Below are 27,520 nucleotides of genomic sequence, written 5' to 3'. Positions count from 1 at the left end.
CCCCCTTTCAATGGTTTCAAAGCGGTCGAGTCAGCTGTCTTTGGAGTGACAGCTCAAATCCAAAGTGGTTGAGTCAGCTCTCCTTTGAGTGGCAGCTTCTGGCTCTGGGATCTCAGCAGGAACTCCTTTGTTCCCATCTTCCGGGCCTTGCCAGCAGATAAGAGGGAGCAGGGATGCCCATCTGCATCCTGTTTCTCACAGAACACGATGGTATCATTCCCCAATTTTCCCACACCTAGCTGGAGCTGTTTAGTTGCAGGCCAGATCTTCCGCCAGTAAACACTCCTGAGCACTCTCATCCACTCTTAAGCAGCTCTGGAGGAAGGGGCTTTCAAATGTTCCCAAAGCGATATCGATTGTCACACAGTTAGCACCCATCAGTTGCCTCCTCAACAAATCACTCAGAGTCTTATCACAAGAAATACCTCAGGAAGCAAGCATTGAGCCAAAAAACAAAGAAGGATTCTCACAACCCGCTCATGACGTCCTTCTTGCGTTGGGAGCCCCAGAACTGGATGCAGTACACCAGGTGGGGTCTCACAAGAGCAGACCAGAGGTGCAGAATCACCTCCCCCGACCTGCTGGTCACACTTGATGCAATCCAGGATACAGTTGGACTTCTAGGCTGCAGGAGCACATTGTTGGCTCTTTATCTAAATGGAGCCAAAAAAAGCACGGCCCATTGACCATGGACAAGATCTGCCCATCAGCCCTTCTTCTCTTTGATAGCTATCCTTAATTTCTAATTTTCCCACCTGCCCGACATTTCATAAAATTTTAAAGCTAATGCTCTACCACCCTCAAATGGCACTGGAGCAGATATTTAAGTGCAGCCCAAGATGAATAAATCATGGGGTGCATGGAAGGGCCAGGGAAGGAAGGATGGGATTCGATGGCAAGAAAATTGATTTAAATGATGTCATCCAGTGGGATCATCTGAGATTTGCTCTTCAGGCACAGTCAGAAGGAGAGAGGCAGCAATTAAAGCCTACTGATAGCATGCAGTTCCTCCTCAGTCCTTTGGGGCAGATCCAAAAGGAGAAGCTGTTGTCTGCTGTTGGAGTGGAGAATTTCTTCTTTCCCATCCACAGATAAAGTGGATTCCACCCTTTTGGAGTGGTCATATATCAAGAAGCTGAAAAGCGAAGCAGAGGGGTTCAGCCAGTCTGTGTGGGGCTGACATTGTTGTGCTTGGGAAGCCTGATGCTTGGAATGAATGTCAGGGAAGGGGTGAGCTGCAGAGAGGAAGCACAGAGATGATTTGGGGAAGAAGCTTTGTTTCTTACAACTTGTCCAGGTCATCCTTCAGAGTGTTGACTGCAATGTATAACCTGGATGTTAAAGAGCTTTTTAATTTCTCAGAGAAAGGCACAAGGAGAATCACTGGCTGGATCCCAAATCCAGATCCAGCAGGACCAATCTGGCAAGAGGGAACAAAGCAAAGAACAGGAGGCAAATGAGGGATCATCTCATTCCAGATCAATGGGGTTGTCTCCCTGGATGTTCAAACAGCAGTGCTGCCCCTCAAGTATGTTTATCTTCATTTGTGGGAACCAAGGCAGCAGTGTCTCAATGCTGTGACAAAGAAAACAGATGTATGGAGATGAGATAGAGGTGCCCAAAACCTCCATGCCCCTGGAGGTACCCAAGGCCAGGCTTGATGAGTTTCTGGGCAGCCTGATCTGATGAGGGGAAGCAGCTCACAGAAGGGTTTGGGGCTGGGGGGGCTTTCAGGTCCCTTCCAACCTAACCGTTCTATGACTCTGTGATTCTGAGAAGCAGTCAGGTGCAAAGCTGCAGGGAGACTTTGCTGTGACTGGTGATAAACAGTTGTCCAATTTGTGCTGAGTCAGTGGAAAGGAAGATATGTGCCCACGTGCTGTGGCAGCAGCTGCCTCCTTGGGAGAAACAAAAACCCCTTTGCATGGGGACAATTCTGTTTGCGCTCAGTGCATTGCTGCCAATCCTCGCTGGTCCGAGCAGGAGCAGCATTGGAAACACAGCTCTGTGGGAACACTTGGCCCAGAGCTGCAGGCACAGCTGGTAGCACCAAGCTCCTGCAGCATCATCGCCCATGTGGCCCTGAAGGACAGAAACATGGATGGACAGACATGTGGATGGCCTGCCATTTTTTCTGGAGAGCACTGAGCAGAGGCTTTTTATTTTTCTATGTATTTTTCACCCCTCACACTCCCTATTCATGCTGACAACTGGGCCTGGGCATCAGCTGCTCAGTGTTCTGCCTTTCAGCCAACAGCAGGTGCAAGCGGTGCGACCCCAAGCTTCACTGCAGTAATCCCCGCTCCCCTACTTGGCTCAATATTGTCCTCTGGGCTCGAGAATGTTTTTGTCTCTCCTTAGCAGTTGTGAATTCTTTTATGTGGGGGGGGAGGAAATCTCTTTCTAATCTTCCTGCCCAGAAGTGGGCAAGGGGAGTTCAGCACAGCTATGCAGCATGCTATGGGGCAGCTGCTTTGCGTGGCACCCCCCAGCTGAGCCCCTTCCCCATTTCCAGCATGGGCAGAGGGTGTGGGACCGTGTCATCTCCCTGCCTGCCTACAGGACAGTGAGAGTGTGCAAAGGGCAGAGCTCAGTGTGCAGAACAAGGAGGTGACTCAGCAGCTCCGTCACCAGCTCTAAACCACAGCAAAGTGAAAGCTCTGAATGCAGAGAGATTTTCAATGGGGCTTCATGCCCGAGGGAGGTACTATATACAGAGATGGTGCAGCATCACAGAGCTTGGCCTCAGCACATCCCATCCGGAGAGTGGAAGCGAGAACTTCTGCCACCTTCACGATGTGTTATCTTGTACTGAAATTGCACAGCAACACCCAGCCCACGAGGGAAACATCATTTACCCCTTCCTCGTTGCCAAGAGCACTGAGGAGCAGCCCAACAGGCTCAAACCACATCCCCTGCTGTACACATGTAGGAGAACAAGCCCTAGACACAGCTGGGGGGGGGGTCTACCTTTGGGTCATGGTGCTTCGGCTGCACTTTTATTGGGTCTGCAATCTCAGGGGCTGAGCTGCAGAGCAGCCCTGAGCACACAGCAAAAAAATTAATCACCTGAGCTGGTTCCCCATAGCCAGCAGCTTCAGCACATGAACCCAGGGTGGTTTTAATTCTTTCCAGAAATTGATAAACTCTGAATCTGGAAAACTTACCCAGCTGCTGCAGAAGAGAATGCTTTCCTTGTTCGGGACAACTATGGCTGCACCCCAAACATCATTCTGTCTTCAACTGTGCCCTTCCAAGGAAGCACCTGCAGATTCCTGATAAGCTAGGAGAAGCTTCACTATGATTCTGCCTCCTTCCAACCCTCCTCCAACCTCATTTTCCATAGGCTGCTATTGCTACACGCTATCAGGTTGTATATTAGGAAACATTTCTTCTCAAAAAGAGTGCTCACACACACGCTAGCACAGGCTGCCTAGGGAGGGGGTGGAGTCACCATCCCTAGAGGTGTTCCAGAACAGTGGAGATGTGGCACTGAGGGCCATGGGGATGGGTTGTGGTTGGACTTGGTGAGCTCAGAGGTCTTTTCCAACCTTAATGGTTCTATGAAAAAATCTACTTTTCCCTTTGGGAGTAATTTCCACTCCCTCCATTCTTGTTGCTGAGCAGCCAACCAGCTGCCAATAGAGCAGGCATCTTCAGAACCAGGCAAGGTGCAGCAATGCATGGACCCTGCCATCATCTACTTCCATTGCAGACTCACAGCAGACACTCTTAGGAATGCATCTAGAGGCACTGAGCCCTCATACACTTTTCCCTGTTAACTCTGCTGCTCTCAAGAGGAGGCCTGAGGCATGACCCAGATGCATCACTGTGTATATAAACACATACACACATAAATATACCCACACGTCTACATATATAAACATACTAAGTAGCAGTTGAACTCTACACCTCTCTGGGAACCACCCCAAGACCACAGGGCTGCCCAGTGCAAGCTGATCTAATCACACTGCACACAAACCAATGCCCTTAACTTTGAATGCCAGGAGCTCTGTTTTGGTACTACAGCGATAAACACTCGGTTGGAAGCAGTCCATGCCTTAGGAAAGGGGGATGCATAGGAACTTCAGTTAACAAAACCCTGCTCAGAATTTATGAGTCCCTCCCTGCACCCCACCCCACAACGCATTTGACATTGATTCACAATGCCTTTAACTCCAAGGTGCTGATCAGCCTAGAAAGTGAAGGCACTATTTCTTGTTTGCATATTAAAAAAATAGACCTCTACTATGATAGAAGGCAGGTTTAAAAACTTGTGCGTCTCCTGCAGCTTAGTGTACATATTTTGTTTTAAACACTCTAATGTGGCTCTGACCTTTGTTTTGGGGGAAGCTCCTCTGGCTGGAGACAGATAAAAACACAATGATTCAGCTCCGATGCCCTTCTGAGAGCCTTCAAGGAAGCATGTAGTGATTCATCCCCACATTAAAGAGCTGAGGAACATGCAGGTACGATACAAGTTTCCCACCACCTTTGGGAATGAGATTTGCCACTTTACTGAGGCTGAGAAGATGCACCTACAGGTGAGCTCTGCGGTGTTCCTATGTGATTGGTGACCAATTCAGGCTTTTCAAGCTGTAGCATTTAAAAATTCTCTATTAAGCTACTGCCACCTAGTAGAAATAGACTACAAGCAAAAAAAATAACAATACAAAAAGCTTTAAATTCTTTATGTTACAACTTCTGGGAGTTTGCCTGTATGGCAGCTCTTTAATTCATTCTTCCGTCATATTTACAGCATCCAAGCTTTCAGCGTGAATCAACCCTTGAAGGCTGGCAGTGGAAGAGAATTGAAGAGTGCAATTCTCTTTAATAAGGTGAAACTTCAATGTGCTCTATGCAACATACACTGAGGACACCCACAAATACTGCTGCTCTCGCTCTGACTTCCTCAGCCAACCATCAGCAGAGCATGAATGCATGCTTTTGCCAAAAGAACAGCCTTCAGGAAAAGGAAAAAAAAAAAAAAAACAACAAGAAAAAAACCAAATAACCCCAAACCCAGAAGTCAGCCTCCCCCTGCCTGCCTCATTCATGGATGTCACAATACAGGTCTGACGTTTTAACTGTTCCTGGATGATGGATGGCAACACTGGTGGATGAATAACACAGCAGGAGGCAGTCCATCAGGGAGGCAAAGGCTTTGGGCTGTGCTGAAATATCTTGAGAAGCAGCAGGACAAGGAAAGGAAGTATGCACAGAAACAGATGTGGTATTTTAATGAAATTTTAAGAGTCATCACCTTAAACGCTGGTTGGGCACCCACGATGCTCAAGCATTCCAAATGGCTGCCCCCACAATGCGGTTGGTGTCACATTCCCCAAAACAGAGGTTATTCATCCCACTGGAAGATCTCAATGGGAAATCCCTCTTTCCAGTAGCAGCATGCTAACTGCTAGCTATTAATGGCACACTGTTTTAAAAAGAGAACTAAAATCATCCCCACAGTCATTTTTTAGATCGAGTTTCTGATTCAAACCCAAGCAATGGCTTTCCCCTGGTTCCAGCCACGCTGACTGCTGCTTTGGTTACCATACGTCCTGTGGATGAACCTCAGCTTGGCAGTGCTGAGATTTAGGATGGCTTATGGACAGGATGAATCAGGCTGATCACAAGAAGAAAACAAATACATTTTCCTTCTACACTGCAGTCTGATTCATCTGATCACCGAGCAGACAGGCTTCACAAGCATCAAGACAGGAATCACGGGAAGAACAAATTTGTGCGCTCCAACCTCTGTGTGAAAGGCCTCGTGGTGCTCAGCAGGCTGCCCCTCCACTGCTGGAGGTTACTTGAAGGCTGCATTGAAGGCCCTGCCGATGACCAGCCTGCGCACCTCACTGGTGCCAGCTCCAATCTCGTAGAGCTTGGCATCACGCAGGAAGCGCCCCATGGGGTAGTCGTTGATGTATCCATTCCCACCTACGACCAGAACCAAGGCACAAGTTATTGCTTTTCTCTCATTTGAGGGGCTGAGAGGCCCACTCCTGCAGTCTCCCAGAATAACACACTGGCAGTGATTGTGTCTTACCGAGACACTGGATCCCATCCAGAGCCACCTGGGTAGCACATTCTGCTGAGAATAGGATCACTCCAGCACAGTCCTGCAAGAAGAGACACAAATAGTGACAGAGGCACGGAAGATGTCACCTGCCCTTTTCCCCACCTGTGCTGCTCTGACCTTTTCATTTCTCTACAGACATCTGCTAACAAACCTGAACCACTTCATCACAAAGGCACAAGATTCATCCTCTGCAAGCAAGAAGCTGACACCGTCTTTCTGTCACTTTTGTCAGACTACATGAAGGTAGAAAATAGAGTGCAGCAGGGAAGCTCTCTGCCTCACAAACGGACATCATACCCCCTGGAGACCAACATGATTTGATTTGGGATGCAAGGCTCAGCTCTGCTAAATGCCTGTTGCTCTCCCCCGACAGACACGGTGATATGTCAGTTGTGTCAATGACACCACCTCGGGATGACTGCCATAGCCTCTTACAGCAGGCAGGATACTGGGTTTGACTTTCCAATAAAACCTACCCATTCTGCTACATCTGTTCCCTTGTACAAATACAGTTTATTTTTCTTGTACTGTGGGGGTGAGGAGGGTAAAACAAACACTTGGAGAGTTCTGAGTCATTTTAACCCCCAGTATGCCCACACTGCTCATGATGAGGAACCAGGCTGTCCAGCAAAGCAGTAGAGTTGCCATCCCTGGAGGTTTTCAGAAATGTGGAGATGGGGCACTGAGGGACATGGTTTAGTGGTTGCACTTGATGATCTTGGAGGTCTTTTTCAACCTTAATGATTCTATGATTCTATTCAGGAACATCGTTCAGTGGGCACAGTGGTAATGGTTGACACTTGGATTTGATGATCTTGGAGGTTTTTTTTCCAAATTTAATGATTGAAGGGAGAGAATTCAGACACAACCCACATGGAATTGCAAGCTCACCTTTGCATTAAAGTGGCCCTGGTCACAGGCTTTGGCCACGTTGTAGACATACTGCCGACAGGCCATCAGCCGGGTGTACATATCAGCCATTTTGCCCTGCATGAGCTGCACATTGCAGAAGAAAAGAGACACATGATGTAGATACTGAAACTTAACATAAGTCCACAGGGATTGAAGGGAAATTGTTTTCATCTTGAGCTCTGTGAATCAGCTGGCTTTATACAATGCATTCCCCATGGTCTCTCAAAAATCAGTCATAACTCCAGGCCACCTTCCTCACGAAAAGCCCTCCCAACACAGAGTGCCCCATCTTCTCTTTAAGAAGAAGAAAAAGACAAACAAAATCTCAATTCTTTTTCTGTCTCACCTGGAAGTGGCCAATTCTCTGTCCAAATGCTTCTCTTACATGTAGGTATGGAATTGCATGGTCAAGAACAGCTTGCATGAGCCTGAGAAAAACACAGGTAGGCAGGAAAAGAAAGACAACAGAACAATTAAAATACTGATTAAATCTTGGAAGCTCAATCTAAGGCAAAAAGGTTTTCCTACCTAAGAAGATATGGTGCTGTCTTCCTATAGCTCCACTCAAAAAATGCTAAGAATGAAGTCCAAAAGCCCATGTTTTCTCCACAGTGTTCTACACGTTGTTCATTTGGGATATCTTGTAGTAGGGTTTTACTTTCTTAATTCAGGAGAGGGTAGAAGAGCCTTCTTACACCTGCTGCTAGGGCAGTTTGTGCTGCCTTGTGTCTCCAGAAGACCAACAGAAGGGGCATGAGCCAATTTTGTAAAAAAGCGTAGACAAGATTAAGAATGGTAAGAAATCCTCTTTCTGCTTTGCAAATGACAGTCTGTCTATACGAGGGTTTTAATGCAGAAAGGAGCACAAGGAAGGGGACAAAAGGACTGTAAAGTAAAAAATGTTTATGGCAAGACCACCATGTTCAAAATCACGGTCTGGATGGTAAGTCCATGGAACCACCTCGCTTATGCTACACTGGAAGGCAGAGATTCCCAAAACTTTCCTTCTTGCATTGCTTCTATGAGGAATGGAGAGGTAATATCAACCTGGCTGGGTGATCTTTCTGGTCTTACAAACTATGAAAGGTGGCAAATCCTTACCCCAGTGGCCCACCAGACAGCACGAGCCTCTCCAGGTCCAACCCGCTCATCAAAACGTAGACTCCTTTGCTCAGCTTCCCCAAGATATTTTCAGCTGCAACCAAAGAAAAATGATTTACCCATGTGCAATCCTAAGATAAGCCATTGTCTGAGGGTCTGTGTTCTCTAGGCAAAAGATTCAAATCCTCACTTATGTTCACCTTACCTTCTGGCTTGAGACACATTCAGGATGAGCTAAATAGGCTGAGTTTTGGCGCATATGCTCCCTACCACTGAAACATCTTAACCCAAACAAAGCCAAAAAGCAAAAGGCAGTAAAGAGTTACAAAGACCACCTACAATTGCTGTTATTCTCTATCCATGTTCTAGAGAGTAAGGAGCGCTCCAGAGACCTCTCAGTGTAGTGTTTGTGTAAATGGGAGATTCAACAGCCTTGGAGGGCAAAATGGGAGCCCTCTTCTCCATATCATCAGTTTGTATCTAATCCAATCTGACAGTGACCAAAAGGTGCTACCATCTGATGTCTGCTGAGGAGGGATTTGAAATGAATGTGAATCCTAGTCTGATACGCCTACATCACCTTACTGAACATTCCTAATAAAGGAACCAAAGCTTACGCAGGCAACCAGCCAAAGCTCACCACTTAGCATGCACTGGGGTGATCTACATTGGCCTTCTGGGACTAGAAAATCTGAATTCTTGTTATCACCCCTTCCATGCGAGGGACTGAACAGAGCATTGCATATTACAAACACACATTTCAAAGACAAGTATTATTTCTGTGAAAACAGAGCAGAAAAAAGTACATCAGATTAAGGGCTGGCAAAAAGGCTCAAAGCCATGTCTTTGTGGAACAATCTAAAGAACGCACTGACATTAGCAAATATCAATAGAGACGCAGGACCAAAAGGTTCATCTCAGTAAGGCAGGGGAGAACTTGAAGTCTATCAGCTCTGCTTTGTAGACGGACAGAGATTATTCACTCATCATGCCATGAAGAGGAACTGACATGTGCTTCAGGCTTTGATCACAAGAGATCCGAGAGGTGCAATATGCAATGTGAAAATGAGGCAGGACTTGTGGACACACAAACTCCCAAAGCAAACACTCTCTTTCAGTGATATCAGCCCAAGGACTGCATTGCCTTCTTACTGAAGAACGCGTTGATGTGCTGTGCAGAGAAGTGTAACGCCTACAGAGGCAGAGACATGATATTGGATCTTAGAAGTGAAAGAATGAACCTGGCCCTCAGAAAAACTTCAACATTCCCCTTCCTCCCACTCCCCCCAAAACAACAAAGAGAAACACTAACAGCAAATGTTACTTTGAAGAACAGAGCACAAACTCCCGCATCAATAATAGTAAAATTAGAAGTAATTACATTCTATATTTAAAAAAACAAACAAACAAACCAAAATAAAACAAAAAAAAACAACACAAAAACAAAGAGGACCAAACATTCTGAATATTCTCCTATACATCCAGGGAAAAGGGATGGATAGATATGCAGGGAGCTGAGAGAGATGTGCTGATTGCACAAGGAAGGGCAAGTTTGCTGGCTGCACATCACAAAGAAATGCTGAGGTTCTGAACCAACTTTTACCAAATCAATATGACCAAATGAACTCAGGGACAACACTCAGTATGAGAAAAAACCACTCAGTGGAGCACAGCTGACAGTGAAACCCATATGTTTTAAAGCAGATGGAATTGCAGTGCTAGAGGAAGACATCTGAGACAAAGATTCTGCAGACATGTGAAACAACATCAAACTGGTTCAGCTTCCAAGGTAGAAAGAAGATCAGATGTAGCATTAATTGCCAGAGTGCAAAATGTGTTAACTTCCAATGGTGCAATGATGTGTTTCTCCAAGTTATCAGAAAATTGAAATCTTGTTACCATGAGAACACACTGTTCTGCACAGATGATTATCCAGATGATAATCTGAAGTCTTGGGTACTGCCCTTTCTGATTTCAGACTACAGGGGTCTGGTCAAGTTAGACATGTCAGATTTCAGCTGAAACTTCTACATTCTGAAAGCAGCTGTTGCTGCTGTATAGGGAGCAGTGGAACTGCTTTCTCTGCAGATATGCAGTTAGGAATACAGTTAAGGGATCTCCTCTGCTTGCTGTATAGTGGCTGTGAACTTTCTATCAGAAAAAAAACAAACCAACAAAACAGCCAGTGGAGTAACGAAAACAGCCACTACAGTTGCCCCTGTTGTATTAATGATGGAAAGGATGTTTTTTCTTTAAGGCCTAGACTCCATAGAATTGTTAAAAGTAAAGCAGAAGTCTCTCTCAGGTGGTCTTCTGTGATTTTGGAGAAAAGAAACTTTAAGACAAGTAAGTTCTCCTACTTATCAGATGGGAGCTCTAGCAGCAGCAATCAGAAGTTTCTCTGGAATCCTCATACAGGTTTTGTGTATGAGTCAAGTCCCTGAGGGAGAAGTGGGAGTGATCCAGCACAGGATGTGTTCACTCATGAATCCATCAGACTACAACTTCCCAACTTCACCAGCTCTCTTGTAAGGCTGTTTAAGAGCAGGGAGCCATCCCCAAAGCCCTCTGGGTCACAGTCTGAGCATGCACACAATCAATTAACCGATTTGCCTACACAAGAAGAGAGCGCAGCTCTCACATGCATACTGCCACGATTTGGAGCCAACTCACCAGGGATCTTACAGTCCTCAAAGATCAATTCACAGGTGTTAGACCCTCTCATTCCCAGCTTATCAAGCTTCTGTGCTGTGCTAAAGCCTGGCATTCCCTGCAAAGCCAAGACATCAAAACTAAGGATTACAAGCACTGACAGCGATAGAACTATGCTAATCTCTCTGTCAGGTAAGTCCATCAGAAAGTTTACTGATCTCTGAGAGTTTATTTTATTACAGCTTCCTCATGGGAAGGAAGATGTGCAGAGCATAGTCTCAGTTAACTAAAAGGGAAGAAAAACCCCAGATTCCTGTTTCCCAAGGGCTCTATCCAAAGGACTCTGATGATTTTTGCCTGAGTGTTTGGGTTGCTATAGGATTCCAAAAGGGCAGCAAAAGAAAAAGGGAGAAAAATTAATAATGTTATTTCAACATCTTGGTATTAAAAAGAAGGCAAGAATAAAAAATAGGTTAGTAGGATATTTATAGAGCCTCCAACAATTTTGGGAAACAAGCAAGTCCTTCTTTACACAGATCTTGTCCTTTCTCTCCATATCTCTAGTCCAAAAGACTGCGTGCCTGCATACCCAAATCGAAAGCTGCCATTGCAATATGCCATGTCACTGGGGCAGAGGACAAATCTCACAGGTTTATAAGGTTCAGGCAGGGAATAGTTTGTCTTTGAGCAAGGGACTGACAGATACTGAGTTGGTTTCTAAACAGTCCACTTAAAGTGAAGAAAGTAGCTTTAAAAGCACACCAAGATAGAATTGGGAGAATTATTAAACAGTAACTGAAACCTACCTTCTCCACAATGAAAGCAGTTATCCCTTGGGAGGCTGGAATGGCATTAAGGTCAGTTTTAGCATAAACAATGAGAACATCTGCATCTGGCCCATTGGTGATCCAAAATTTGTTCCCATTCAAAACATAGTAGTCCCCTGGAAGCACAGAGCTGCAGTCTGTTACTTTGTAATAGATAAACCAACACTTACATCCTCACCCTTTATTTCATGGGTGATCTTTAAGATCCCCATGAACAACATGCACACATCCCTCCCCAAAATCAAGAAGACTCATCACCTTCATTTCTGGAGTCCAAAGACAGCTTAACAAATGCCTGACAAACTAAGGCTCCTAGCACTGGTTCCATCACATTATCATCCTCCACCACCATAATCAGAAGTTTATTTGGGATCTTCAACCACCCACCCTGTGTCTTCACTATGTTGTGTTATCATGCACTGATTACTCTGGGAGGAAGCACAAGTGTCACACTGCCAAAGTGGCCTGAGAAATGCTGAATGGCGTTAGGGAGGTTAGCTTCAGTTTACAAGAGACATTTGCGCTGGAAGCTCATGACAGGCTTTACCTTTCTTGTCTGCCTTCAGCTTCATGGACACAACATCAGACCCAGCATTGGGCTCGCTCATTGCTAAGGCCCCAATGTGCTCCCCACTAATGAGCTGAAAAAGAGAAACAGAAGATCCACCTCTGGCACAACTTAAGGTCATTACGTCTCGTCCTTATTCAAACTAATTCAGTCAATCAGTGCATTTCAACATAAGTCTCAGTGATATACTCAATTTTAGTTAATGAAGTACTAATAAGAACTTGGTTCATCATGTTTCATGGCAAGTAATTAAAGTGATTGCACTACTTGTATCGAAAGCCAGTGAATGAGGGCATTAAAATACACCTGAGCTGCAATGAGGACAATTTGGGGTCACATATCACCACATTGCCTAAGGCTCATTTGAGGAGTGGAGAAAAAAAAAAAAAAAAGGAAAAAAAGACCCCATCCTGCCATTTCCCAGCATCATACCTTGGGCAAGTACTTCTCCTTCTGGGCTTCATTGCCATTTCGCACCAGCTGGTTGATACAAAGGTTCGAGTGGGCTCCATAACTAAGCCCAACAGCTGCTGATGCGCGGGAAACTTCCTCCATCACCAGCACGTGGTCCAGATACCCCAGAGCAGATCCACCATATTCCACTGAGAAGAAAAAGCTCACATGAGCCACCACAGAGTACATCATGTATGCATGAGATCCCAGGGTTGGGCTCAGTCTTGAATAAGATTTGAGACAGTTACAGGAGAGCTCTTGGGTTTGATTGGCACTGTCTCTGGGCTGAGCACTTCTGGCTTTCCCCATCCTCTCCGAAAATTTTTACAGAGTTTTCTCATCTTAAAGAAAGTGACACAATTGCGTACATACAAATGCAGTCACAATCAAAAGTAAAAGGTTTGTTTTACAGGCAAGGAGCAAATGATTGTTCTCATAAGAGAACTATAACAAGAGGACATAAACACGCACCAGTCAGGGAAGTGATGTGCACTCACTGGCCCTCAGCATGAATGCTGGAAGCAAGCAGCAAGACCAGCAAGAGCTACCATGAGTTCACACAACAGCCACTGGCTTTAGACGCAGCCTTTCTCCCATGTCACTCACTCTGACTCCTGTCTTTATCTGCAGGGCCACTTCACCCTCTGAAATCATCCCAATCAGAGTTTGGGTTTTTACCTTCAATATCCTGAAACATGGGTTTATCCTTTTCTGACATATGCTAAAACAAAAGATTTTCTACTAGTTCCTAAAGTGCTGCTGGGTTGGGTGTTACTGCCCCCAAAAAGAACTGTGTTACTGTCACACCTTAACTCTACCTGCTACAGCAAAACCAATGCCATTAGAGAAAGCACACACAACAAAATCAGAAATTAGAGGTGAATCTCAGAGGGAATCAAAACAGACAGCACTCATGAGGCGATGGCTTATTTATAGCGTGGGAAACTGCTGCAAGCCTCAGGCACAACATCAAAGAATAAAGAAGGTAAGAGCGAGAAAAAACAGGAGCAGCAGTAAATTGGGAAGAGTAAAGAGAGAGAGCAGGAAGAGAGTTCCAGATTCAGTGCCACTGAAAGAAGAGCAGAGGCATTATTTTAAGGTGCTGCTGTTCAGCTTGCTTCTGCAGAAGCCTTTGCACACACACATGTAGAAACAGACTTCATGAAGTGGAAATAAATACCCCAGTGGCTGCTTTTCTACACTAAGACTCTTCCTCATTACACTGTGTGCCTCAGTAATCCGTAACATTAATCAGAACACTTTTCAGCTAACCTGGATGAGGCTGAGGAAGTTCGCCCTAATTTATTTATTTATTTATTTATTTTTAAAGTTCTGTGTTGTCAGTTCTCCATTAGCAATCACAGCTTTCCACAATGTCTTTTATATACCGTAACTTCTCTGATTAGAGCTGGATGTTTGCTCTGGGATACTTTTACCCATAACTCAAAATTTACAGCAAATGGAAGCAACACAAGGAGGTTGTAGACGCCCCACTGTGGAGGCATTCAAGGCCAGGCTGGATGTGGCTCTGGGCAGCCTGGTCTGGTGGTTGGCGACCCTGCACATAGCAGGGGGGTTGAAAGTACATGATCACTGTGGTCCTTTTCAACCTGGGCCATTCCACGGTTCTGTGATTCTTCTGTGTGAAGCATCACCTGACAGATGGTGGGAATGCACTTACCAGGAGCTGTGATCCCCAGAACTCCCAGTTCCCCAAGTTTCTTCCAGAACTCCTACAAACACAGAAGCAGCAGTCAGGCCAGTGGGAAGAGAAGTAGCTCCCTGGACACATGGATTTACCTTGTTGGTGCGAGACCTCAGAGATAAGCACATCAACACCAGTTCCTACTGCAGCAGCAGCTTCCCCCTTCAGACTAAGAACCCACACAGCCATAATGACATTAGTTATGCTACAGTCTGTTGACTGAAGGAAGGTAACTCATAACCCTAAATTAAATTTGAGGCAGATGGGTACTAAGATTTAATACATGTCCAATTTAAGAATTTAGATGAATGTAAGCCTCCTATTAACTTCAAAAACTGCACTTTTAGACCTTCTTATGCTGTATCTAGCTAAAGATAATTTAAGGCGTTGGGATTTAAATTTATATTTGCCTTTTACCTCATACAACCTTGTTACACTGTGTGGGTCTATTAGCCTGTGACTGCTGCAAATAGCAGATAGCATAAGTTATCCACAAGCGAGACTCTGGAAAACTCTGAGAAGAGTTGCAGTCGCTGAGCAATTTAAGACTCTTTCAGTAACACAGAAACTGGTATGGAAAGCCAAGGAAACTTCCTTCTTCAAAATCTCTTCAAAGGAAGTGTTAAAGCTGAGGCAGGAAAAACAACCACCGAGGAAAGAAAAGGTTCTGGAAGAGCTATAAGAGCTGGCCTTCTGGTGAGCACTTTGGACTTGGAGATTCAGATCCTTTACCTTCATAAGGGCCACTCAAGTACATAAACTTCAGTGTTTTTGGGATGGCCAGGATACTTGATGCACATGGGAACTGGACAAAGTTGTTGTGCATTGCTGGACACACACCCTACAAAGCTCATCTGCTAGAGGACAGGCTGTATTCCCTGACCTTCCTTTGCCCATTTCCCAGATTTCTCCTCCTGACAAGACCACTGCATAAGCAACTGCTGCTCTGCAGCCACATGATCTGAACTGTTCTGAACACAGAATTGTTAACACTGGAAGGGACCTTCAAAGGCCATCCAGTCCAATGCCCCTGCAATGAATAGGGTCACCTACAGCTCCATTAGGTGCTCAGAGCACCATCCAGCCTGACCTTGCATTTCTCCAAGAATGGGGCTTCCATTATGTCTCTGGACAACCTGTGCCAGAGCCTCGCTATCCTTATCATAAAAAACATTTTTCTTATATCCAGTATAGATCTCCCCTCCTTTAGTTTGAAACTGCTTCCCCTTGTTCTATCAAAACAGACCCCTCTAAAGAGTCTGTCCCCTTCTTTCTTTTAGCTCCCTCTTTAAGAGCAAGACAACTTCCCAGCTCTCAAGCACCCCTGGTAGCAACGACACTGCTGTCAGCACAGCAAGAACTATTCTTCATTGCCCTTTTTATTGTAGGACAGAAATAAAATACTTTCTGATATGCTTTCAAATGGGAACAATTGAAGATAAATAAATTCCACCAGAATCGTGGAACGGTTTAGGCTCCTTCCAACGCAAACCATTCTTTGACTCTCTGAATTCATCAGTTTCAGTATTTTTATGCTAACAAAACTAGAAGTTGCTTCCACTGACCAACAACCTGAAGTCACGCCACAAGATGTTCAGACTGGATATTAGAAGAAAAATCATTCACGGACAGAGTGGTAAAGCAACGGAGGGCTGCTCAGGGAACTGGTGGAATCCCCATCCCTAAAAGACTGTAAGAAATGTGTGGATGTGGTACTAAGGGACATGACTCAGTAATGTGGCTTTGGTGGGTCAGGTTGACAGTTGGACAGGGTGATCTTGAAGTCCTTTTCCAGCCTAGATGATTCTGCAAGTCACAGAATCAGTAGCTGACACACAACACACACATCAGCTGTGCCTAGCACAAAGCATCACAGAGAAAAGGGGAAGCTGTGAATAAATGCAGTAGGGACAAAACCACCAAGGGCCACTTCTGCTGCCACTTCAGACTGTGGGCTCTCCTCCATTGTACAATGGACGTTCAGGTAAATGCTTGTTATCTATGAATAGCCCCAAGACACTTCAAAAGGTATTATTCAATAGCACTGGATGACATCTGGTGCGCCAGACTAAACCCATATAGTTAACTTCAAAGCTACACATATATCCCTGAAAATATCAACATCAGAGCTCTGAGAGATCCTAGCAGATGTTATGAGTGTCTTAAGTCTTCTGGAGCTTATGAAAACCAATAGTGAGAGCTCTCATTTTCATCAATCAAACCTCCCTATTGCACACTGTTTGTTGCTTCTGTTAGGAAGAAAACTTCCAGCTCAAGTCAAACAGCTCTACGTTTCCTGCATTCGCACGCAACACTTCCAAAGCAAAATGGAGAGGAGACTCAGATATATAAGAAAGAGTTGTGCACAAAGTGAGCCCTAGCAGGGAGAATGAGAAGCACACATCAGAGGAGGAGTTTTTGAAGACAGCCAGGCACAAATGCCACAGTGAAAATCTAAACAAGACCATGATCAATCCACCTCTTTTTTTTTTTTTTTTTTTTTTTAAATCAGATGCTGGCTCAGTTCTTCCCCAGGTTGTTCAAAGTTACCAAAAGAAGAAACAGGAAATCAAAAACTTTTTTTTTCTCTGCTGCTTTCAAGTCTGAAAAGTTGATGCATATCTTCCTGTGGTGCATACCGGGTCTTTGTCTGAACTTACATTTAGATCAAAGTACAGACTACCATCTATTTCATAGGCACACATCAAATACTTACCCGCATGCCTTTGAATTCATTCTCCTGGTCAATTTGTTGGGCCTTTGGAGCCAAATGCTCTTGACAGAACTTTGTCATGGTCTGCCTAAGCTGAGAAAAGAAGTGAGGAGAAATGCACGTGTTACACTCCATTAATATATCATCTTCTTCCCTGGGATACTCCCAGCATCCACCACTGGGTAATTCTATGATCTCAAACCCACAAACACAAAATCATAGAGAAATCTCTATTTCAGGTTATTAGCTGAAATATAACACAAAAGGCCCTGAGCTTTTTGAAGAGTGGATTTGACAGAAGTCCTTCCCTTAAGTTCTCAAGAGGGAACTGAAGTTCCCCTTGACATCCAGCCAAAAATGACACATGAGAAAGACACATGCTACTGAACTACTGCTTGCCTGCACTGGGGCTCCAGGGGAAGTTTTAGGAAACTTTCAAGGTTGACAAGCAGAGCTTATGATTCATTATCCTCCTTGAGTACTTGCTCAGCATTTCATTTAATTTTATGAGCACGTCTGCAGTAAGAACACGTGTTAAATAACAAGTGTGGCTTATCAGGCTGGGACTATATGATCTATCCTGATATCTTCTATAGAAGGAAAAATGTCATTGAATCAGGTATGCTACTTGTTCTAAAGTGTTGAAATAAAATCAATTCAGAGTATTCTCCCAAATTTTAAGATTAATTTACTTACATGCGCTTTGCAGCAGTCTGTACGTATTCCAAATAAACTTAATCAATATCTTAAGTGTTTATAATAAGAAGACTTTAAAAAAAAAGTAAAGACATCATAGTAGAGCTTAGAAATCCAGTTTTAACTCTTGGTTCTTTATTCCCTTACATTAATGTCAGTGAAGGAACCTTCTGCTGTTTAACCAAAACACTGAGAAGGGACAGATGCAGCAAAGCAAAATCTGCCTCGTCTGCTCTGCCTTTCTCCCTTGTTTCAAATTAAGAAGATATGTTAGTTACCATGGCTACCCAGATCCTAGATTCCAGTGCCACCAAACAAGTTTATCCCTCTCTGGTAGACTTTTTTTTTTTTTTTTTTCCTCCTTTTTTTAGACCTTAATGTTTCCATCACGACAGAATTGATAGCAGTAAACTTGACCATAAAAACTGGACAGAGAGTTTAAACACATCCAAGATATACTTTAATCATCACAGACTGGAGGATGTATTCTGACAGGCATCTCAAAAACTTTAAAACAGCTTATATAACAGTGTCAAGTGCTTTTAATGCACAGATTAACCAACATTACCAAAGATCTATTTATGGTCTTTGCCAAGCTTTTCTGTAAGAGACACAGAAGTTACAAGACTACTTTCACCTTTTTATACCTGCTGAACACACTGAAACATCAAGCCGATAAAGATATAAATCACAAAAACCAATCAGGTATAAACAAGTGGTAGCATTATTGCAATACCACATTCCTCTACACTTCTCTGCCCAGAGAAGCTGTGAGTGCTCCATACAGAATCACAGAATTGTAGGGGTTGGAAGGGACCTCCTGAGATCATCGAGTCCAACCCCCCTGCCAAAGCAGGTTCCCTACAGCAGGTCGCACAGGTCGGCATCCAGGCAGGTCTTGAACATCTCCAGAGAAGGAGACTCCACCACCTCCCTGGGCAGCCTGTTCCAGTGCTCCGTCACCTCACTGTAAAGAAGTTCTTGCGCATGTTTGTGCGGAACTTCCTATGCTGCAGTTTCTGGCCATTTCCCCTTGTCCTGTCTCCACTCACCACTGAAAAGAGTCCGGCCTCGCCATTCTGCCCCCCACACCTTAGATATTTATAGACCTGGATCAGGTCCCCTCTCAGTCTCCTTTTCTCAAGGCTGAACAGACCCAGTTCACTCAGCCTTTCCTCATAGGGGAGATGCTCCAGGCCCTTCACCATCTTCGTGGCCCTCCGCTGGACTCTTTCCAAGAGATCCCTGTCTTTTTTGTACTGGGGAGCCCAGAACTGGACGCAGTACTCCAGATGAGGTCTTACCAGGGCAGAGTAGAGGGGGAGGATCACCTCCTTTGACCTGCTGGCCACGCTCTTTTTAATGCACCCCAGTAAGCCATTGGCCTTTTTGGCCACAAGGGCACACTGCTGGCTCATGGCCAACCTGTCATCCACCAGGACACCCAGGTCCCTTTCCGCAGAGCTCCCCTCCAGCAGCTCATCCCCCAACCTGTACTGGTGCATGGAATTATTCCTCCCCAGATGCAAGACTCTACACTTGCTTTTGTTAAACCTCATCCGGTTTTTTTCTGCCCAGCTCTCCAGCCTATCCAGGTCTTGCTGAATGGCAACACAGCCTTCAGGCGTGTCAGCCAATCCTCCCAACTTCGTATCATCGGCAAACTTGCTGAGGGTGGCCATTATCCCCTCATCAAGGTCATTGATGAAGATGTTGAACAAGACCGGACCCAGCACAGACCCCTGAGGAACACCGCTAGTTACAGGCCTCCAACCGGACTCTGCACCACCAACAACGACCCTCTGTGCTCTGCCAGTCAGCCAGTTCTCAACCCACCTCATTGTCCACTCATCTATCCCACACTTCCTCAGCTTTGTTATAAGGACGTCATGGGGGACAGTGTCAAATGCCTTGCTGAAATCAAGGTAGACTACATCCACTGCTCTCCCCCTATCCACCCAGCCAGAGACAACATCATAGAAGGCTACCAGGTTGGTCAAGCACGACCTCCCCCTTGTGAACCCATGCTGACTACTCCTGATAACCTCCTCTTCTTCCAGTTGTCTGGAGATGACATCCAGTACAAGCTGTTCCATCACCTTTCCAGGGACAGAGGTGAGGCTGACTGGCCTATAATTGCCTGGGTCTTCCTTCTTGCCTTTTTTGAAGACCGGGGTGACGTTGGCTATCTTCCAGTCTTCAGGCACCTTCCCCGTCTTCCAAGACTTCTCAAAGATGACCGAAAGCGGTTCAGCAATCACCTCTGCCAGCTCCTTCAGCACCCGTGGATGAATCCCATTGGGTCCCATGGATTTCTGAACATTGATGTTGCCTAGGCGCTCCCGGACCACCTCTTCCCTGACAGAAGGGGGGTCTTCCATTCCCCAGATCCTCTCACTAATCTCCAGGGTCTCAGATTCACGAGAGGGAGCTTTTTCACTGAAGACAGAAGCAAAGAAGGCATTCAGTATCTCCGCCTTCTCAGCATCCCCCGTTACCAGAACACCCCCGTCACTTAGCAGGGGAGCCACATTCTCCCTAGTCTTCCTTTTACTGTTAATGTACTTGAAAAAAACTTTTTTATTATCCTTTATCCCCTTTGCCAGATTTAATTCCAGGCGGGCTTTAGCCTTCCTTGTCGCATCCCTGCAGACCCTGACAACATTCCTGTATTCTTCCCAAGTAGTCAGACCCTTTTTGCACATTTCATGGGCCTTCTTCTTTCCTTTGAGTTTGTGCACGAGCTCCTTGCTCATCCACACAGGTCTCCTGCCACCCTTTCCCGATTTCTTCCTCACAGGGACGCACCGATCCTGAGCTTGGAAGAAGAGCTGCTTAAATGCCGACCAGCTCTCACAGGCCCCCCTGCCTTCCAACACCCTAGCCCATGAGACAGCTCCAAGTAGGCCCCGAAAGAGATCGAAGTTGGCTCTCCTAAAGTCCAGGATAGCAATCCTACTTTTTGCTTTACTTCTTCCACTCAGGATCTTGAACTCCACCATCTCGTGGTCACTACAACCCAAGCTGCCCCCGACCTTTACTTCCCTGACAAGCCCTTCTCTATTAGTGAGAATAAGGTCCAGCAGTACCCCTCTCCTCGTCGATTCCTCAACCACCTGCATCAGGAAGTTGTCTTCAACACATTGCAGGAACCGTCTGGACCGCGCATGCCTGGCCACATTGCTTTTCCAGCAAATATCTGGATGATTGAAGTCCCCCATAAGCACCAGCGCCTGGGATCGTGACACTGCTTCCAACTGTTTGCGGAAGGCACAATACCTGGCAGTGACCAACAGCAGGCTGCGTGGGGCCATGGGCAACCTGATCTGCTGTGTGGCAATCCACCCACAGCAGGACAGCGAGAGCTGGGGAGGCTTTGAGGTCCCTTTCAGCCCAGCCCCATACCTGAGAAGCACAGAGGAAAGTTTCATTGGTCTGGACTAACCCTTTCAAGATACTGCCACTACCTTGGGGCAAGTGAGAATAGCAGAATATAGAATGGTTTGGGTTGGAAGGAAACTCAAAAGATCATCAAGTTCCAAACCTGCTGCCTCAAGCAGGGCTGCCAACCACTATATCAGGTACTGGAGCAGGTTGCCCAGGACCCCATCCAACCTGGCCTTGAACACCTCCAGGGATGGGACATTCACAGCTTCTTTGGGCAGCCCATTCCAGTACCTCACCACTCTGAGTGAAAAACTTCCCACTGACACCTAATCCAAATCTTTCCTTTCTTAAAGCCCTTCCCTCTTGTCCCTTCACTATCTACCTGAATAAAAGGATTATTTCCCTCTTGTTTACGACTTTTCTTTAAGTATTGGAAGACACTGGATGGCATCCTTTCCTTCTGTTATATCAACTGCACCAGTCAGCTTGGTGTCATCCACAAACTTGCTGAAGGTGTACTTGATCTCATCATGTATGTCATTGATAAAGATGTTAAAGAGCACCAGCCCCAGGAGAAATCACTGGGGGTTACCACTCATCACCATCCTCCACGTGGACACAGAGTCATTGACCACAACCCTCCGGCTGTGACCTTTCAACCTATTCTTTATCCACCAAATAGCCCACTCTTTGGATTCATATTACTCCAATTTAGAGGCAAGGATGTGGTGTGGGACTACCTCAAAGGCCTTGCACACATTCAGCATACTATGCTGATGCAAATGCAAGGCTGTAAAGCTAGGAAGTAACACCTGAAGTTTTAGGTCCCCCATCGGCCAACAGAGCCAATGAGAGCGCTGGAGGATCCAATGTCTTTGATCATTGAGCTGATTTATCAGAAGTGCAATCTGAGTGCAGCAGATTCGTTCACCTAAAAACGCAGCCTGCGGGCTGCGCCACCCTCCTCACACAGCTCCCGGACAGAGCACCCCCGCGGATTGGCCAGCTGCTCGCCACTCTCAGCCAATCAGCGCCCTCCAACCCTGACACACACACACATACACACACACACCCTCCTCCCCTGGAAGGCGCACTGCCGCGCCGCGCCTGGCCCACGGACGGCGGAGGGCGCGCAGGCGGGACAGCGCCTACCTGCCGCTGCTCGTGGCTCAGCCCGTTCACCGTATCGTCCACCACCAGCCCCGCGCAGCCCCGCCGCAGCAAAGCTTGACGCTGCCTGGCTTCGCGCAGCGCCGAGCAGAGAGCGGCTCTGCCGAGCACCGCCGCCGCCATGGCTGCCCCGGTCCGGTCCCGGCGCGCAGGCGCGGCCCTGTCCCGGGGAGAGCCCCGGCCCGCCCAGCTTGCCGCGAGGGGCAGGAGGGGGCGGCAGAGGGCAGCGGCAGGACGGCGGGGCTCCTGCGCTGCGCTGCCTGAGGGTGTAACAGCAAACGTGCTTGTCTTTCTAATGCGTTTAATCAAAAATACTTAATACAAGGAAATGAAACTCTAGCGGATTGAGGCAGATGAGCCGTTGGCAAGGTATGCAGTAAGGAAATCCAGGCTAAGCCCCAGCAGGCAATTAAATAGCTGTGAACATTTGGCTCTTGTGCAGCCAGCAGTTGCTGCTCACCTTGCTCCACTGCCATCCTGCAGGTGTTACCTGCACCCAGGGCCAGCCTGCCCACCTTCTTGTTTTAGACATAAGAACAAGGTTTGCAAAATAGAGACTGTGCAGTTCATCCTTGTGCCTCACTGAGCCAGGAGCTGCTCCAGCTGATCGAGGATTGCTGAGCATTCCTTCATCTCTTCCTGAAAGGAGGAATGCTTCTCCAGGGAGCGCTGTCTCTCTTCTTCTGCTGATTCCCACTTGGCCATTGCTGTCTGTGTGGCACAGTGTACACAACATTTCACTAATGTGAATGTACAGATTAGCAAAGCTGACTTCCAAAAGGCAGCTCAAACCAGAACGAGCAACAAAAGCCTTCAGACATTGGAACTCCTCAGCACTGTCATAGCTGCTAAACTAAGGCTGGCCTAGCTTGCCTGGGTTCCTTGAGAAAAATGACAATCTTCCATGACCAAAAGTTGAGGAAGCCATGTATAATAGCAATTTTGTTGATTAGCTCAAACTTCATACCGAGAATTGCAGAACTGTAATTTAATGACTACTTTGGTCAGTGTATAGACAAGACAGTAATACAGAAGCTGCTTGTGTTTGCACACTTCTTAGTTCCCAGAAAGATTTCAGGTCAGATCAAGTTTTACATTGATTAAGGATACAGGCATTCACTGTCTGGTTTGTTTGGAGGCTAGAGTAACATGGGGAGGTGGAAAAGAAGCCCCAGACCAAATGCTCACTGCCTGGCTGAATCTGAAACAAGTCTCACAGTCTTACCTGAAGTGCCTCCTTTTCTTTTTCAGCTGTTTCATTAAATAGCCTCAATTCTGCTATGAGTTTCTCAGTTAAAAGCTGAAGAGACAAAAGAAATAATAAAACACTGTAGATGAACACATCTCAGCAAGCTCTTATTACAACAGCGGCACAAAAGGGCAGTAGCACACACCTCACCAAAGCCCATTCAAAAATTCTCTTACCGTTGTCTGCTTCTGGCATTCCTGTGTTTTTTCTTCTTCCTCCAAAATGTTGCTGCCTGTAACTGATTGATGAGACACAACATACAGTGCTCTAAGACCTAACAGCTTCCCAAAGGTAACTTTCTACAGCAAGAAAATTATTCTCAAAGTTTATCTAGGACAGAGCCAACCACAAGAAGCAGCTTTTCCTCTTAAACTAGCAAAAAGAAATCCCACACTACCACAGTTCTTTTTTAACAAAGAGGCAGAAGCCAATGTCTTACAGACAGATGCAGCGAGAGAGAAAAGAAAAAAGAAAGTGGTGCTCTGAACAACAAATAAACATGAAATGCATAATCCTTACCAGGGTCAATGTTTCTGCTTTCTAAAATCACCATGCAAGTTTCCTGAAATTTCTTGAGCTTTTCAATTTCTTGCACCAGGCCTTCATTCTCTTCTTTTAACTCCTTTATAGTGCCCTGTCATTAACACAGTGACATTTTAAGTGAACCAAATTTCTCCCCATTAGTCAGTAATACCGAGTTCTTAACAGGTTCTCCTCTAACACCAAGAATCACATCTTGCCTTTCTATCCTTTACTCGCCAGAGAAAGAGACCCTTATTCCTGCTTTTTGACAAGATCTATCACATGTGAATGTCATAGTAATTGCTAGGAAATCCCATTCCTAGAGATAGATTCCTTTGAGACAGTTCTAGCTCGTGATTTCTTGCTTTCTCTCTGTAGTATTTTAAAAGTTATGCACAGAGGAGCATCTAATGTCCGGAATAAAGAGGCATCTGAGAATCTTTAGGCCACAGCATTACTCCCTGCACAGTTTGGATTATAGCAGGCAATTGGATAAGCTGATCAACCTCCCAAGTTGAATGCAATTTTCTGAGAGAATCAATAAGCACGTGGATTAGGGTGATCCAGCTGATAATAGCCATAAGCTTTTTGAACATCCCAAAGGAGGCCTCAAAGGCTTACAAAGAACTTAAGCTACGAGATAAAAGGAAAGATCATCTCACAGATTAGTAACCAGTTGAGAACTAGGAAATAAAATGAACTTTTACAACTGAAGGTTACACATTGTGCCTCTTATATAGGATAGCAATTACATTATGCTCTGATCACTGAGAGATGATGAGTAACGTAGCGCAGACTCTGAATCTAAACTTAGGTTAAGAAAGGAGAATCTCGGCTTGATGGATTTCACAGAATCACTGAGTTGGTAAAGCACTTCTGGAAGTGATCTTGCTCAGGCGAGTTTTTCAGATTGAAGCTTCTGTGTCAGTTTGTGTCCATTGCCGCACTGAACACCCTCCCTCCACATATCAATATACATTGACAAAATTGCCCCCAGACTTCTTTTCCCTAGGCTCAGCTGTCCCAGCTCTTAGTGTTTCCTCACAGGAGAGAAGCTCTACTTCCTCAAATATTTTAGTGGCCCCTTTTTGGATTCTTCCTAACACGCCCTTGTCTCTCCTGTATCCATGTCCATGCTCCCAGGTACAATACTCCACGTGTGGCCTCCTCACCAGTGGTAAGATAGGAAAAAAGCTTGCAGAAATCCATCAAGATATTAAAAAAAAACAATAGTACATCAGGAAGCTTAAAATCATACATACAGAGCTCTCAGTTAAAAATACTCTAAAAGAAAACAAGGCCACTATCCCTCAAATTTTATAGCAAAGCAGTGGCCAGAACAAGCATCCTTAGTTACTAAAATGTGACCATACATTCAACACTGCTTGCAGTTCCACACCACATTATGTGATGGAATTAGCAGAATCATCAAGAAATCAAATAGAAACATATTTGGCTCTAAGTTTGGAATAGATTTAATAGACTTCAAATCACTATTTAGTATGATTATCACTTGTTTCTGTTAACATTGTAAACATCTGGCAATACTGAGGCTCTTTTCTTAAAATTTCACATACACGTTCACTTGTGAAGTGGAAACATTCTCCTGCAATGAGCTTAAGACAGGATTAGAGTTTTGGTGACTATCAACAGTGATCCAGATGCATTATCTAGCCAAATACATCCACAGCACTGCTGACTGCCAAGTTCTAGCCGAATACCTTCAGTGTTGCAAGAGAAAACCCAGACCACTCAGTCTACTGCCTTCCAAGGGAGACTGGAAAACGAGCAAGTGAGCCCTTTGATCTAACCCTGCAAGGAGCAGAATGTAAGAATTACTCAATGATTTCCACCTCTTATTCCTACCTGAGCTCCTGTTAATCTGGAGTGCAATTGCTGTTTGGCTGATTCCAATAGCTGATTCTTGGCCTTCAGCTCTGTCTCTAGTTTGTACCTGCTCAGAGGTCTGTAGAATCAAACATTAAAGATTTAAGTGAAAGAACACTGGTATCACACACCTTTTACTTTCATAAAGATGTCCTTCTTTGAAAGATTTGCTCATGTTCCTGAACAAAAGGCCATTAGCAAAGCAAACCTTTGTAAGTTTAGAGCTCATCAGAACTCCCTGAGAAGGAACATAACTGCATAGGGACAGTGATTAACAATGTGAAAAAACATACCCTCTTGTAACTGCCTTCTTCAAAGGTGGCTCCGCTTTCTTGGCAGATTTAGTAATCCTTAAGCAACAAGTAGAACACAGTTACACAATGATCGTTTCATACTTACAGATCATGTACATCTGACAAAACCGCTCTTTGTCCTTCTGCATTCCAAATTGGTGAGACTGCATGTTGAATGCTGTGTTAAGTGTTGGGTCCCTCATTACAAGAAAGACACTGAGTTACCAGAACACGTTCAGAGAAGAACAAGTAACAGCAGAACAAGGGGAAATGGTTTTAAGTTGAAGGAGTGAAGATTTAAGTTCTTTACTATGACAGCGGTGAGGGGCTGGAACAGGCTGCCCAGAGAGGCTGCGGATGCCCCACCTCTGGAGGTTTCCAAGGCCAGATTAGATGGGGCTCTGGGCAGCCTGGTCTAGTATTAAATGTAGAGGTTGGGGGCCCTGCATGTGGTATGGGGGTTGGAGATTCATGATCCTTGAGGTCCCTTCCAACCCAGGCCATTCTGTGATTCTATGATTAAGAACAAGAAGGCTGACTAAATGAGTACAGGACAAGACATTTGAGCAGCAGCTGAAGAAAGTGGGGTTCAGCCTGGAGGTTGGATCTTGTTACTCTCTACAACTATGTGATGAGGTTCAGTCTCTCTTCTCAGATAGGATGTGATGAAATGGCCTCAAGTTGCACCAAGAGAAGTTTAGAAGGGGTACCAGGAAGAATTTCTTCATGGAAAGTGCGGCCAGGCTTGGGAACAAGCTAACCAGGGAGACAGTGGAGTCACTATCCCTGCAAGAGCTTTCGTTGGGACATTTATCAAACAACACACCCAGCTGTTCTTTAATTTACCCTTGGTTTGTTGCTCTGAACACACCGTCCGCTAGAACATTGGAACCAAAATTAAAATCGGGATCTTTGTTGAGCTCGAGCCCTGCTGCTTTACCGGCACATTGCTTCTTTGAAGAAAAGGGTAGCTGCGTTTCTGCAAGAGAAAGACAACCACGAGAACACCGGAGCCCACAGGAGCTCATCGTCACAACCACACGCTCAGCAAAGTGAAACCTCACCAGGAAGCCCCCAGCTGCCCCAACCCCGCAGCAGGGACCTCTGTACCTCAGGAAAATACGCAGTAAGGTGGCAGTACGTACCTACAGGGCCGCGGTGGAACGCTCCATAGACAGGAATGCGAGAAGACTCCACATCCATGATACCACCCGCCCTTTCCTCACAGCAGCAGTTTGAATCGCGGCCGGCGCCCAACGATTGGGCGGGCTCGCGCATGCGCGGAGGCGCACCGCCCGTG

The 27,520-nt window shown here is 45.6% G+C and overlaps 2 protein-coding genes across 2 annotated transcripts; both read right to left on the bottom strand.

Annotated features, from left to right (window-relative positions):
• Window positions 1-5,213: 5,213 nt before the first annotated feature.
• On the bottom strand, window positions 5,214-22,398 carry IVD (isovaleryl-CoA dehydrogenase). Its single transcript, XM_042882125.1, has 12 exons — window positions 22,252-22,398; window positions 17,020-17,109; window positions 14,280-14,331; window positions 12,578-12,747; window positions 12,125-12,218; window positions 11,557-11,693; window positions 10,772-10,868; window positions 8,099-8,192; window positions 7,344-7,425; window positions 6,977-7,081; window positions 6,053-6,125; window positions 5,214-5,943 (listed from the first exon to the last, which is right to left on the bottom strand). The coding sequence occupies exons 1-12, from the start codon at window positions 22,390-22,392 to the stop codon at window positions 5,810-5,812; spliced, it is 1,269 nt and encodes a 422-aa protein (XP_042738059.1). The 5' UTR covers window positions 22,393-22,398; the 3' UTR covers window positions 5,214-5,809.
• Window positions 22,399-22,553: 155 nt separating this feature from the next.
• On the bottom strand, window positions 22,554-27,498 carry KNSTRN (kinetochore localized astrin (SPAG5) binding protein). The gene is made up of 8 exons (XM_042882122.1): window positions 27,366-27,498; window positions 27,067-27,199; window positions 26,221-26,277; window positions 25,907-26,006; window positions 24,038-24,152; window positions 23,695-23,756; window positions 23,495-23,569; window positions 22,554-22,980 (listed from the first exon to the last, which is right to left on the bottom strand). The coding sequence occupies exons 1-8, from the start codon at window positions 27,496-27,498 to the stop codon at window positions 22,849-22,851; spliced, it is 807 nt and encodes a 268-aa protein (XP_042738056.1). The 3' UTR covers window positions 22,554-22,848.
• Window positions 27,499-27,520: the final 22 nt, after the last annotated feature.

The sequence above is a fragment of the Lagopus leucura genome, unplaced genomic scaffold (genome assembly GCF_019238085.1).
Source record: "Lagopus leucura isolate 7727_CA_CO unplaced genomic scaffold, USGS_WTPT01 Super-Scaffold_100033, whole genome shotgun sequence".
NCBI lineage: Eukaryota > Metazoa > Chordata > Aves > Galliformes > Phasianidae > Lagopus > Lagopus leucura.
The sequence above is the reverse complement of the archived record's forward strand: the minus strand, read 5'-3'. Positions and strand labels throughout refer to the sequence as shown.